The 15,161-nt window shown below is 37.2% G+C and overlaps 1 protein-coding gene across 1 annotated transcript in view; it reads left to right on the forward strand.

Moving 5' to 3' along the window:
- SNW1 (SNW domain containing 1) overlaps positions 1-15,161 on the forward strand; it is a 35,857-nt gene that overhangs the window by 12,293 nt on the left and 8,403 nt on the right. Inside the window, exons 4-9 of the mRNA XM_019920125.3 lie at positions 4,002-4,097; positions 4,190-4,296; positions 5,225-5,329; positions 7,602-7,671; positions 8,354-8,419; positions 10,038-10,154. Coding sequence (XP_019775684.1) covers positions 4,002-4,097; positions 4,190-4,296; positions 5,225-5,329; positions 7,602-7,671; positions 8,354-8,419; positions 10,038-10,154 — 561 coding nt within the window. The remainder of the gene's footprint in view (positions 1-4,001; positions 4,098-4,189; positions 4,297-5,224; positions 5,330-7,601; positions 7,672-8,353; positions 8,420-10,037; positions 10,155-15,161) is intronic.

A 15,161-nucleotide genomic window follows, 5' to 3' on the forward strand; every position in this document is an offset into this window, starting at 1 on the left:
AAATAACCACAATGAAGATTAAAAAAAAAAGAATAGGGCACTCAGTGAGTTGAGAAGAAAGATACTGAAGAGAGTGACTACCTGGAGTATTCTAACATTGTTTATGATGGATGTATTTCCTTGCTGGACTTTATACCCTGGAATATACACTTGAATTCCTTATACAAATTTAATTAATACGTTATTTTAAAAAGTGGATGTATTAATGCATGAAGTTCTAGACTGCATGTAATAATTCAGCATTAACTATGCATTGGCATTTAGAGGAGAGGGACACTTCTTGATTGTTTGGGACTGTCTTGAGCATTGTATTATGTTTAACATAACTGGCACTACCTATTAAATGCCAGTAGTGCCCCCTCCTGCCGCCCCCACCATTGTCTTAAACAGAAGCATCTCACATATTTTCATAGGCCCTGGGAGGGGAGTTGGAGGCGTTAGCATTGCCCTGTGTTAAAACCACTGATTTTCCTGTTTTAGAAGTAGGAATTGGCTACTAAATGCACAAAATGAGATTTTTAAAAAATTCATTGTCATTCAGAATGCTGATGTGCAAGGTCCTTGACATAGGATGAAAATGGCTTATTGGATTATTGAATTTGCGCTATACTGCAGTGGTTCCTGATTTGTATCAGAGGGATCTGGCATTCTTCAGAAACCAGGGACTTCTCACTGAAATATTAATAGTGAAAGAGCAAGAATGGAAAATACTAGCTGTAGGTATAAGAGGTGAACAAGGAAAGGTTCCAAGGGATAATATTCTAGGGCAAGGCTAAGGCGATTGATCTCTCTAAATGTAAAGTAAATACTGTGTACAAGACTTAATGGTGATACAAAATTGGGAAGGAGAAAAACATTTTTAAGTAAATCTCAATAGAACTGAATCCTTTTTTTTTTTTCCAGTTGTGACTTCAGTCATAAATCTTGAAATAAAAAGCCTAGTGTTTACATTTTTCCTTCTGAAATTATTAAATAGGAAATGTTACATACATGATATTGCCTAAAAGAATGCCTTCAACCCCTCAGCCCCCCCAAGAAAACTCCAAACAACCTTAACCCCAAGATAAATTGTTATGTTATTACCTTGTTCATGGGATTTCACGAACTATGTCTATAAAGACAGTGTTTTCTTTCTCTACCTCTGAAATGGTAGCTATGCTGACAAGCTTATCCTTTTAGTCAATCCAATCCTTTGCCAGTTTTCAGTAATAAAAAACTTCTGTTTCATAGATGAGTTATTACTTTATCTTGTTCACAAAACTCATTTGTGCTCCTGATACCCTGGAAGGTATATTGTAATTTTTCGGATAATCCTCCCCAGCCCCTTTGCCCCCTGAGATATACTGAGTTTCTTCAGCACATTTGGTTCTCAGGCAATAAAAATTGGGGGTTTTATAGTTAATACCATGGAGGAATCTTGCTCTTCAGATGTCCTTCATCAGCTTTGTGAAATGCTAGAATCTTACTGATGCTCATTTAAAGGGTTATTAACTTTGGAATACCCAAATAAGAAGCAGCAAATGGCTCTTGTATGCTAAATTAGTATTGAGACTTTATGTTGAGTATATACAACTACCAGGGAGTAGAATCCCTTCCTGTAGCAATTACTGTGTAAAAGTAATTAACTCTTCATAGTCTTGGTATTATTTTCTAGAGACTGTTATATAACTTTTAATTCTTATGATATAGATTTTTTCCATACTGAAAAGAAGTAAGACTTTTTTTTTAAATTTATTTTTATTATTGGCTGCGTTGGGTCTTTGTTGCTGCATGCAGGCTTTCTCTAGTTGTGGCGAGCCAGGGCTGCTCTTCATTGCAGTGCGTGGGCTTCTCACTGTGGTGGCTTCTCTTGTTGCAGAGCATGGGCTCTAGGCACGCGGGCTTCAGTAGTTGCGGCACGCAGGCTCAGTAGTTGTGGCTCGCATGCTCTAGAGCGCAGGCTCAGTAGTTGTGGCGCACGGGCTTAGTTGTTCTGCGGCATGTGGGATCTTCCCTGACCAGAGCTTGAACCCATGTCCCCTGCATTGGCAGGCGGATTCTTAACCACTGCGCCACCAGGGAAGCCCAAGAAGTAAAACTTTTGAGGTCAGCTACAAGCTGTGTGATCTTAACGCACTGAGCCTTGCTTTTCTCACTGGAGTGAGCTTTAGGGTCCCTTCCAAAATGAACACTCTGAGAGGATGGTGACACTAGTAGCTCCCATATCAATAGACATATTTTGTGGTAAATTATCTACATTTCTTACCTGATCCCTTTTCTTATTCCTGAGAAAAACAAGCTAGAGATTTCAGTCTATAGTCATGATACAGTTTTTCCAGGAAATCAACAGCTTATGTAGAACATTCTGCAGGCCCCAAATATATGTACCTTTAGCATAGAATAGAGCATCTCTGAAAGTCACACATTCAATCATTTGTACAAAAACTATTGACTGAATGCCTCCTGGGGACCAAGCATTGTTAGAAGCACTGTAGATACTTTAATGAATGAGAGATTCCTCATCAATAATGTAGGTATAATCATTGTGCACACCTCATAGGGTTGATGCGAAAGTTAGGTTAGTTTATATATATAAAGCAAAAGAACAGTGGCACAAAATAAGTGCTTAATAAATGTTACCTATTATAATTGTTATTACTTTAATGGGCAAGACAGGTAAAGATTTAAAGTAGTTAATAATTTCATACTGTAAGCAGTGCTTTGAAGAGAGCAAACAGAGTTCTGTGACACTGAATGATTGGGTAGGGAGGGGTTGCTCCTTTAGTGAGGGTAGTCATAGGAGGCCTCCCCCTTGCATACCTGACCTTTGAATGAAGACTCAGGTTGAGAACCCAATTGAAGAACCGGGAGCAATACTCTGTAAAGGCCCAGAATTGGGGGAAAGCAGGTTGTGTTCGAAAAACAGAAGAGTCCATGTGACTGAAGCATAAAGAATGAGGCAGCGAGAGGTACAGGGGAAGATTGAAGCTGTAGGCAAAGCCAGGTCAGGTCGTATAGGCCATTAAGTTTTTTTGCTCTGTTGTTTGGAGTGAGAAATTAGCAATAGCATGCATTTCCTTTAAGCTGTTTTAAGGAATGTCATGGTAGAATGCAATTATTGATATAAGACTTTGACTTATAGTAGTAAACATTTTCTTCTGCAGAAAATTTCTGAAGATCTCAAGTGCCCAGGAATTTGGTTTTCTTTCATATTTATAAGTTGTCCTTTATCTGTATGTGTGTCAAAGAATTCCTAACTCAAGCAGCAAAATCTAGAATGCTGCTTATCTGTTAAATTTCCAGTACTTCTGTTTTTCTATAAAATCTGCCATGTAAGTTATTATGGAAGTATTCGAAAGGATAGATGGACATGAAAGTCAGTAATATTCTGTTCGGCAGAGGCCTACCAATCAGATAACAGTCCTAAATTTGGATAATGAGTGTAAAATAAGGTATGTGTATAGAATTTTTTTTTTCATGGAAGAAAGTGTTCTGGTTTTTTGACCATGGCATATGTTCATTTTCTTAGTCTATGAATAGAGTTGATGCCGTAAAAGACAAACATTATAAGTAGGGCGAGGTCAATGAAATTTTTTAGGCCTCCTGAATTTGGAAATTATTCAGTAACCTGACTTAAATTCCAGTGAGCTTGTAATCCAAGATAATGGTGCTATAGGCAGTTTATATCATCATTAATTTCAAGTCCTAGTGAGGCTCAAAAATAGGGATCACTGATGCATAAGGTTTTGTTGGCACAATTTATTTGGACACTGACTTGATTAGACGATCTCAAATAATTTAAATGCATGAGGTCAGAGGAAAATTATTAACTTTTATAGCCAGGGCAGCAATTTGTGTATATATATTTTAAACTTCCTTGGTTTTAAAATCTAAAAGACAAAATCTGTGTCCTAAATTTATAAGTGTGCTGAGAGGACATTTTGACTTCTGAAATGACTTAATGAGGTTGTTTCTCTTCATTCTTTGCTTTTCTTAAGCCTGCTTTTGTTTGAACATTTTAGGTCATTTATAGCAAGTACACTGACCTGGTTCCCAAAGAAGTCATGAATGCAGATGACCCAGACCTGCAAAGACCTGATGAAGAAGCCATTAAAGAGGTAACTGGGAATTGATATATATAATTATTTTAGATGACGTTTTACATCTTTATTAACTTTCAAACCACTCTATATGTTGTTTCTTATTTCAGATAACAGAAAAGACAAGGGTAGCCTTAGAAAAATCCGTATCGCAGAAGGTTGCTGCAGCCATGCCAGTCCGAGCAGCTGATAAACTGGCTCCTGCTCAGTATATCCGGTATGAATCATGCCTGGAGGTTTTAGTTTCATGTTGGAAGTGATTGGAGTTGGGGGTCCTGGTATTCTTTCACTATCTTTAGTCACAACTGTAAATGCAGTTTTTTGAAAAATGACTTGAAGCCTATTGACTCTTTGTGCATTCAGTTGAAAGCAGAATATTTTAAGCTATCCACTTTTAAGATATTAGCTATTATGCTATTTTTAAAACATTTTTTGTCTTTAGAAATTAACAATTACATAGAGTATGTGATGCAAACCACAATGATTATAGTTTTCCATTTTTATATAATATATAACAGTATATTGGAAATATTATATAGTATAATACTATTATAATTATTTAATATAGTATACTATAAATATTAATATATTAATATCATTTATATAATAATAGGCATCCTTATAATACTTCCAAATTTTGAGGGATTTCACTCAACTAAATCTTTATGTGGAAAGATGATTCATATATAGATATTAACGGAGAATTGAGAGCTGGTAGGACTGCTGCCATTATTCTTTCTGTTTTACAGCCTATGCTTAGTCAAAAACTACTAACTATAAGTTGCTTGCTGAGGATATCATGAGGCATTTTTTCCTCAAATAGGTGCAGACTTACAAAATAGGTGCTATTTTCTAGACCTCTTATCTGTGAAATTGAACACTGTGGCTTCCATGGTTCAAAATGGACTGTGATGAATTATTTGCAAATTAATACAACTATAGTTTACATTGTGCTTATAATTCAGAATTGCTGTTAGTTCTCTTATCTCTGTTGCTATCTGCTCTGCCTAAATTTTGTTGCAATTTTCGATTAATACTTTGTGAGAGAAATTGACAGTGTAGTCCAGTTTAGGATTGTAATAGAAGAAAAAGACCTATTGAAAACTTGAACTGGTTATACCTTTAGTTTCATCTACATTCTTTAGATATACACCATCTCAACAAGGAGTGGCTTTCAACTCTGGAGCTAAACAGAGAGTTATTCGAATGGTGGAAATGCAGAAAGATCCGATGGAACCTCCAAGGTTCAAGTAAGTAGGTGGTTTCATGAGAAGGAACCACTATTCCTAAAAAGAGATATCAAAGGAGGAAAATGTATATCAACATGTAAATGGGTAAACAGATCGTGAGACATCTATACGTGGAATACTGTTGAGCAATAAAAAGGAATAAACTTTATTTAATATGTGCAGGAAAGTGAAATGGGTGAATCTCAAAATAATTATGCTGAGTGAAAGAAGTGAGACACAAACAAGTACATACTGTATGATTCTTTTCATATAGAACTCTAGAAAATGCACACTAGTCTACGATGACAGGAGGCAGATCAGTGGTTGCCTGCTGGGAAGGAGGGAGTATGGATAGGCGATGAGAGGAAAAAGAGGGATAGGCAAAGGGGCATGCAGAAACTTTTGGTAGTGATGGGTATCTTCACTATGTTGATTGTGATGATGGTTTCACAGGTATTTACTGTGTCAGAAGTTAATCAGATTGTACACTTCATGTATAGTTAATTGTACATTAGTTGTACCTCAATAAAGCTGTTTCTTAAGAAGGCAAAAGTATATTGCTCGATGAAATGATGTTAATAGTGTGGAGGTGAAGTGGGTAATGATGATGACAGAGTTGGCTGTGTTTTAATAATTGTTGAAGCTGAGTGGTTGTGATGAGAAAAACAACTTTTGAGGAAAACAACTTTTTTTTTCCTGAGTTGCTGCCTAGGCACTTTACAGTATGATAACCCTGCTCACACCTAGAGACTGGACATTTAGAGTAAGACTTGTGTTTACGATGCCGGTCATAAGTTCCCACTTTGCCTTTCCCAGGGAACCTTTTAAAATATAGTTGGCCCTTTGTATCTGCAGGTTCTGCACCTGTGGTTCCAACCAACCACAGATCAAAAATATTTGGGAGGGTTTTCCCTGGTGGTCAAGTGGTTAGTACTCTGTGCTTCCACTGCAGGGGGCACGGGCTCAGTCCCTGGTCGGGGAGCTAAGATCCCACATGCCGCGTGGCATGGCCAAAAGAATAGTTTGTAAAAAAAAATTCAGGAAAAAGAAGTCCAGAAAGTTCTCAAAAGCAAAACTTAATTTGCCACACCTACCAGAACTATTTATATAACATTTACATTGTATTAGATATTATACGTAATCTAGAAATGATTTAAAGTATATGGGAGGGGCTTCCCTGGTGGTGCAGTGGTTGAGAGTCCGCCTGCCGATGCAGGGGACACGGGTTCATGCCCCAGTCCGGGAAGATCCCACATGCCGTGGAGCGGCTTGGCCCATGAGCCATGGCCGCTGAGCCTGCGCGTCCGGAGCCTGTGCTCCGCAACGGAAGAGGCCACGACAGTGAGAGGCCCGCGTACTGCAAAAAGATAATAATAAATAAATAAATAAATAAAGTATATGGGAGGATGTGTATAGGTTATATGCAGATACTACGCCACTTTTTTTTTTTTTTTTTTTTTTGCGGTATGCGGGCCTCTCACTGTCATGGCCTCTCCCGTTGCGGAGCACAGGCTCTGAACACGCAGGCTCAGCGGCCATGGCTCATGGGCCTAGCCGCTCCGTGGCATGTGAGATATTCCCAGACCCGGGCACGAACCCGTGTCCGCTAGCGTCAGCAGGCAGACTCTCAACCACTGCGCCACCAAGGAAGCCCCTACGCCACTTTAATAAAGGACTTGAGCATTCACGGCTTTTGGTATCCTCAGGCGTCGAGGAACCAATCCTCCTCAGATACCAAAGGGTGACTATAACTACTTAGAGTTAAGCCCCAGGAAAAGTTAGTATCCTCTGTCCCAACTACCTTATAAGTAATAGGTATTGCTATGCTGCTCTCCATCTCCTGCTCACTTGTGGCCTAGGACAGAAGATTATCCTTCCTCCAGTTCTTTCCTCATTCCTCACTCCTCACTTCTGGGATCTGAAAGTAATAATAAATCTTGTGACTCTACTTCTTCAGGTGGGTGTATTAAAACTGCACCTTTAATTGAAACAACCCAATGTGTTTCACTTCCCCAGAGTGGGAGCTTGGATGCTCAGAGAGCTATCTGCGGACCCTGGGTGGGTGTCTTGTGCCCCTCATTCAGCAGGTCATAATCTGCACATTCTTAATTGAATACACCAGCTCTAGCTTCTCAACGCGTTGCTATATAATAGGTGGACATTTGTTATATACTCTCTGTTTTTGTATCTGTTTGAAGCTTTACATAATAAAAAATAAGGAGGGGAGACGACATATTAACTAAAAAGGAAAAATCTGTATCACTCTGTGGTTGTGCTTTGGTTTATCCTTCAGGATTAATAAGAAAATTCCCCGGGGACCACCTTCTCCCCCTGCACCTGTCATGCATTCTCCTAGCCGAAAGGTAATCTTTGCTCTAGTTTAAAATCTCTTTTTGTACTCATGATTACTAATTTTATAAATAACCTCGCATAGAATAAAGTCTAGATGCCTATGTAGTTACATTTCACCACACTTATTGTTTCTTTAATTTGTTTTCCAAGACCAAATAGGGACCCACTCAAGACTGTAATATGCAGTTCCAGAGTGCCTATGAGAATGTATGTAAAATGTTAGCTAGTAGTTTTATTATTATTAACCTAACCCCTGCATTTAATGGAATGAAAAGGGTCTGGTATTTGACAAGAAGAATGTTATCATAGTTATAGGAAGGAAGTACCTGGGATCATTAGGTCTGTGCTTCATAGTCCAAGTGGCTTTTTTTAGATATTTTATTACCCAACTAAAAAAACAAGTTTCTCATCTGAAAGAAGTCACATCAGTTTAAATATGTAAAAATACTAACCAGCATTTATAACTGTCAAAAATAATTTACAGATTATTTTTTATATTAAAGTTATTACTAGAACCCATGATATGGGAACATAGTATATAGTGCCACCAAACAAATGGAATTAGGACCTTTGACTAAATCCATCCATATGTAGTGTATACTGAGCTGTCTTTGAAGAGAAAGATTGCACTTCGGTTTTTAGCTAGACTATAAATCTAAAAATGTCTCTTCTTCCTCTCTTTTCTCAATTCAGATGACCGTGAAGGAACAACAAGAGTGGAAGATTCCTCCCTGTATTTCAAACTGGAAAAATGCAAAGGTAATTAACTTGTCATAAAATCATAAAAGGTAATTAACTTGTCTTAGTTTTAGAACCTCCTGGAAAACACCCAGGAAGGACCTTCAGCCTGGGTACCTTTAGCTGAAACCTCAGCATCTCATTTAGCTGAAGATTTTCAAGAAGGAACACTCAACTTATGTGACTTTTCTCTTTTTATTTTAATGTAATAGAAATGTTAGTATGCCAGGCACATGAATACCATGTGGATTCTCCTAGTAAATTGTAGTTACTGGAAGCATATAGAGAAGGAAAGCGTAGAATAAAGTAACATATCAATGAAAGATAGTATTCTTTAGAAAACTCAAATTTATATCTAAAATTCTTCCTGAAAGGATTTAAACCAATTTAAATAATCATATGACAAAACAGAGTAAATGTTTGGATATATTCAGTGCTTTAATTTTTAAATTACTTGTTTCTGTTTATAACAATGCAAGTATAAACTATATGTACTAATCACCAAAGCTACCAGGAGTCATGAAGAATCTGTAAAATAATGCAGAATAAATTTCCTAATCACTGTTTCCTCTTTTCTGTCAAATAATATTTCATGATTCTGATGTTGATGGGTGAATAAGGCTACTTTAACCCATGGTTTAAATATAAATTATTCCTTAAAGGAAGTTAGGGAATTCCCTGGTGGTCCGGTGGATAAGACTCCACACTTTCACTGCCAAGGGCCCAGGTTCAGTCCCTGGTCGGGGAAGTAAGATCCCACAAGCTGTGCAGCGTGTCCAAAAAAAAAAAGAAGAAGTTATACACTCATCCTGAAACAAAAAGATTGTTGGGTGGTCTGGTTTGGATTGATTAATATGTATGTAACTATCGTATCTTGAGCTGACTCTGTAACACTTCCTTATATTGGGAATAAAGACCATGGACTAGAGGTCAGTATTTGGGAGTCTAGTCAGAAATCTGGAAGAATAAAGCTAAGTCTGAAAATTACATGAATGTTCAAACGTATTCCTTGAGTTGTTGAAGTAGAATGCAAAATTTCAAAACACAGAATCTTAGTTGTCTAGCAAATTTTATCTTTTTTCCATTTACTAAAACTTGCAGGGTTCCTAGAATCTGACAAGTCATGAGAACAGTATAGCGGATTAAGCTACCTATAGACGCTGTGATTTTAGTGATTTGTTCTACCTTTGTATGGCTGTTACATTTACTTGATGAACAACTTTAACTATTTGATAGTGATTTCCTTTTATTATAACCCACAATCTTAACATGAGAATCTTTTCCCAGAGCGTGCACTCTGAAATCGTACTTCCCAAGTTTAAATCCTAGTTTGTCTGTTTATTAACTGTATGACCTTGGGGACGTTACCTCAGTATCCTTATTTGTGAAATGGAAATAATAATGTTACCAGTCTTACAGAATCGTTGTGAAGGTTAAGTGAGGCCATGGGTATAAAGTGCTTAAACAATCCTCCACATAAAGCACTCATTGTTAGCTGCTGCTGTTGTTGCTTAATTGTGAAGAAAGATGTAAGGAAAAAACTTTAAATGGTTGTCAAAACGGACATATATAAATATAGTTTTAAAGACTCTGCAGTAGCTCTTTTGTGACCAGTGTTTTCTATCTGCCTTCACACTAGGGTTATACAATTCCATTAGATAAACGTCTGGCAGCTGATGGAAGAGGACTGCAGACAGTTCACATCAATGAAAATTTTGCAAAACTGGCCGAAGCCCTCTACATTGCTGATCGGAAGGTTGATCTGTTATAATTAAGATGTTTAATGCTCTTGATAATTTGTAAATCCGTTCTCAGTTACCTAAGATACTGTTATTTTAGCTACACTGCTGAGTACCTGAAGAGGCTGTCACCTGTGGATGTGTTCGAGAGATGACAGGTGCTGGTTGCAGCTCTGTACCTGGTCTCAGCGTTCGTAGACTCGTACACCTTCCTCACCACTGGTGGTTCGGCTTCCTCACAACATTCCAGAATAATGATTAACTAGGCCGATCACATTTTGGGAAGATTGCCAGCTGCTCTTTTTAGGTTTCATTATTTTTGTCTCTTTTAAATGTAGGTGTCTCCCAAAAGGTATCAGGGAGGGGCAAATAAACATTCCGATGTGTTGAATGCTATAGAAAATGACATTCATAATATTGGCTGTCTATTAATATCATGGTATTAATATGTGTATTTGAACTTTACATACATCATGGCGTGTGTATAGAATATAGAAGAGTACACCTTCTGTGTCACAGTGAGCACCCTTATGGAAATTATCTCTTGCACATCTACACTAAGGCTTTATCTTTTTTTTTTTGAATTTTATCTTGTTATACAGCAGGTTCTTATTAGTCATCCATTTTATCCACATCGGTGTATACATGTCAATCGCAGTCTCCCAATTCATCACACACACACACCCGCCACTTTCCCCCCTTGGTGTCCATACATTTCTTCTCTGCGTGTGTGTCATGTTTGCCCTGCAAACCGGTTCATCTGTACCATTTTTCTAGGTTCCACATATATGCGTTAATATACAATTTGTTTTTCTCTTTCTGACTTACTTCACTCTGTATGACAGTCTTTAGATCCATCCACATCTCTACAAATGACCCAATTTTATTCCTTTTTTATGGCTGAGTAATATTTCATTGTATATATTTACCACATCTTCTTTATCTATTCATCTGTCGATGGGTATTTAGGTTGCTTCCATGACCTGGCTATTGTAATTAGTGCTGCAGTGAACACTGAGGTGCATGTGTCTTTGAATTATGGTTTTCTCTGGGTATATGCCCAGTAGTGGGATTGCTGGGTCATATGGTAATTCTATTTTTAGTTTTCTAAGGAACCTCCATACTGTTCTTCATAGTGGCTGTATCAATTTACATTCCCACCAACAGTGCAAGAGGGTTCCCTTTGCTCCACACCCTCTCCAGCATTTGTGGTTTGTAGATTTTCTGATGCCCATTCTAACAGCTGTGAGGAGATACCTCATTGTAGTTTTGATTTGCATTTCTCTAATAGTTAGTCATGTTGAGCAGCTTTTGATGTGCTTCTCGGCCATCTGTATGTCTTCTTTGAAGAAATGTCTATTTAGGTCTTCTGCCCATTTTTGGATTGGGTTGCTTGTTGTTTTTAATATTGAGCTGCATGAGCTATTTATATATTTTGGAGATTAATCCTTTGTCCGTTGATTTGTTTGCAAATATTTTCCCCCATTCTGAGGGTTGTCTTTTCATCTTGTTTATGGTTTCCTTTACTGTGCAAAAGCTCTGAAGTTTCATTAGGTCCCATTTGTTTATTTTTGCTTTTATTTCCATAACTCTAGGAGGTGGATCAAAAAAGATCTTGCTGTGATTTATGTCAAAGAGTGTTCTTCCTATGTTTTCCTATAAGAGTTTTATAGTGTCCAGTCTTACATTTAGGTCTCTAATCCATTTTGAGTTTATTTTTGTGTATGGTGTTAGGAAGCGTTCTAATTTCATTCTTTTACATGTAGCTGTCCAGTTTTCCCAGCACCACTTATTGAAGAGACTGTCTTTTCTCCATTGTACATCCTTTCCTCCTTTGTCATAGATTAGTTGACCATAGGTGTGTGGGTTTATCTCTGGGCTTGCTATCTTGTTCCATTGATCTATGTTCCTGTTTTTGTGCCAGTACCATATTGTCTTGATTACTGTAGCTTTGTAGTATAGTCTGAAGTCAGGGAGTCTGATTCCTCCAGCTCTGTGTTTTGCCCTCAAGACTGCTTTGGGTATTCGGGATCTTTTTTGTCTCCATACAAATTTTAAGATTTTTTGTTCTAGTTCTGTAAAAAATGCCATTGGTAATTTGATAGGGATTGCATTGAATCTGTAGATTGCTTTGGGTAGTATAGTCATATTCACAATATTGATTCTTCCAATCCAAGAAGATGGTATATATCTCCGCATCTGTTTGTATCATCTTTAATTTCTTTCATCAGTGTCTTATAGTTTTCTGCATACAGGTCTTTTGTCTCCCTAGGTAGGTTTATTCCTAGGTATTTTATTCTTTTTGTTGCAGTGGTAAATGGGAGTGTTTCCTTAATTTCTCTTTCAGATTTTTCATCATTAGGGTATAGGAATGCAAGAGATTTCTGTGCATTGATTTTGTATCCTGCAACTTTACCAAATTCACTGATTAGCTCTAGTAGTCTTCTGGTAGCATCTTTAGGATTCTCTATGTATAGTATCATGTCATCTGCAAAGAGTGACAATTTTACTTCTTCTTTTCCAATTTGTATTTCTTTTATTTCTTTTTCCTCTCTGATTGCTGTGGCTAGGACTTCCAAAACTAGGTTGAATAATAGTGGTGAGAGTGGACATCCTTGTCTTATTCCTGATCTTAGAGGAAATGCTTTCCGTTTTTCACCATTGAGAATGATATTTGCTGTGGGTTTGTCGTATATGGCCTTTATTATGTTGACGTAGTTTCCCTCTATGCCCATTTTCTGGAGAGTTTTTATCATAAATGGGTGCTGAATTTTGTCAAAAGCTTTTTCTGCATCTATTGAAATGATCATATGGTTTTTATTCTTCAGTTTGTTAATATGGTGTATCACATTGATTGATTTGTGTATGTTGAAGAATCCTTGCATCCCTGGGATAAATCCCACTTGATCATGGTGTATGATCCTTTTAATGTGTTGTTGGATTCCGTTTGCTATTATTTTGTTGAGTTTTGCATCTATATTCATCAGTGATATTGGTCTGTAATTTTCTTTTTTTGTAGTATCTTTGTCTGGCTTTGGTATCAGGGTGATAGTGGCCTCATAGAATGAGTTTGGGAGTGTTCCTTCCTCTGCCATTTTTTGGAAGAGTTTGAGAAGGATGGGTGTTAGCTCTTCTCTAAATGTTTGATAGAATTCACTTGTGAAGCCATCTGGTCCTGGACTTTGTTGGAAGATTTTTAATCACAGTTTCAATTTCATTACTTGTGATTGGTGTGTTCATATTTTCTGTTTCTTCCTGGTTCAGTCTTGGAAGCTTATACCTTTCTAAGAATTTGTCCATTTCTTCCAGGTTGTCCATTTTATTGTCATAGAGTTGCTTGTAGTAGTCTCTTAGGATGCTTTGTATTTCTGCGGTGTCTGTTGTAACTTCTCCTTTTTCATTTCTAATTTTATTGATTTGAGTCCTCTCCCTCTTTTTCTTGATGAGTCTGGCTAATGGTTTATCAATTTTGCTTATCTTCTCAAAAAACCAGCTTTTAGTTTTATTGATCTTTGCTATTGTTTTCTTTGTTTCTATTTCATTTATTTCTGCTCTGATCTTTATGATTTCTTTCCTTCTGCTAACTTTGCGTTTTGTTTGTTCTTCTTTCTCTGGTTCCTTTAGGTGTAAGGTTAGATTGTTTATTTGAGATTTTTCTTGTTTCTTGAGGTAGGTTATATAGCTATAAACTTCCCTCTTAGAACTGCTTTTGCTGCATCCCATAGGTTTTGGATCGTCATTGTCATTTGTCTCTAGGTAGTTTTTGATTTCCTCTTTGATTTCTTCAGTTATCCCCTGGTTATTTAGTAATGTATTGTTTAGCCTCCACGTGTTTGTGTTTTTTAGGGTTTTTTTCCCTGTAATTCATTTCTAATCTTACAGCGTTGTGGTCAGAAAAGATGCTTGATATGATTTCAATTTTCTTAAATTTACTGAGGCTGGATTTGTGACCCAAGATGTGATCTATCCTGGAGAATGTTCCGTGCACACTTGAGAAGAAAGTGTAATCTGCTGTTTTCGGATGGAATGTCCTATAAATATCAATTAAATCTATCTGGTCTATTTTGTCATTTAAAGCTTGTGTTTTCTTATTTATTTTCATTTTGGATGATCTGTCCATTGGTGTAAGTGAGGTGTGTTAAAGTCCCCCACCATTATTATGTTACTGTCGATTTCCTCTTTTATAGCTGTTAGCAGTTGCCTTATGTATTGAGGTGCTCCTATGTTGGGTGCATATATATTTATAATTGTTATATCTTCTTGGATTGATCCCTTGATCATTATGTAGTGTCCTTCCTTGTCTTTTGAACATTCTTTATTTTAAAGTCTATTTTGTCTGATATGAGTATTGCTACTCCAGCTTTCTTTTGATTTCCATTTGCATGGAATATCTTTTTCCATCCCCTCACTTTCAATCTGTATGTGTCCCTAGGTCTGAAGTGGGTCTCTTATAGACAGCATATATACGGGTCTTGGTTTTCTATCCGTTCAGCAAGCCTGTGTCTTTTGGTTGGCGCATTTAATCCATTTACGTTTAAGGTGATTATCGATATGTATGTTCCTATGACCATTTTCTTAATTGTTTTGGGTTTGCTTTTGTAGGTCCTTTTCTTCTCTTGTTTTTCCCACTTAGAGAAGTTCCTTTAGCATTTGTTGTAGAGCTGATCTGGTGGTGGTGAAGTCTCTTAGCTTTTGCTTGTCTGTAAAGCTTTTGATTTCTCTGTTTAATCTGAATGAGATCCTTGCTGGGTAGAGTAATCTTGGTTGTAGGTTCTTCACTTTCATCACTTTAAGTATGATCATGCCACTCCCTTCTGGCTTGTAGAGTTTCTGCTGAGAAATCAGCTGTTAACCTTATGGGAGCTCCCTTGTATGTTATTTGCCGTTTTTCTCTTGCTGCTTTCAATAATTTTTCTTTGTCTTTAATTTTTGCTAATGTGATTATTATGTGTCTCAGTGTGTTTCTCCTTGGGTTTATCCTGTATGGGACTCTTTGCACTTCCTGGACTTGGGTGGCTATTTCC

Source organism: Tursiops truncatus, chromosome 2, assembly GCF_011762595.2.
Source record: "Tursiops truncatus isolate mTurTru1 chromosome 2, mTurTru1.mat.Y, whole genome shotgun sequence".
Taxonomy (NCBI): Eukaryota; Metazoa; Chordata; class Mammalia; order Artiodactyla; family Delphinidae; genus Tursiops; species Tursiops truncatus.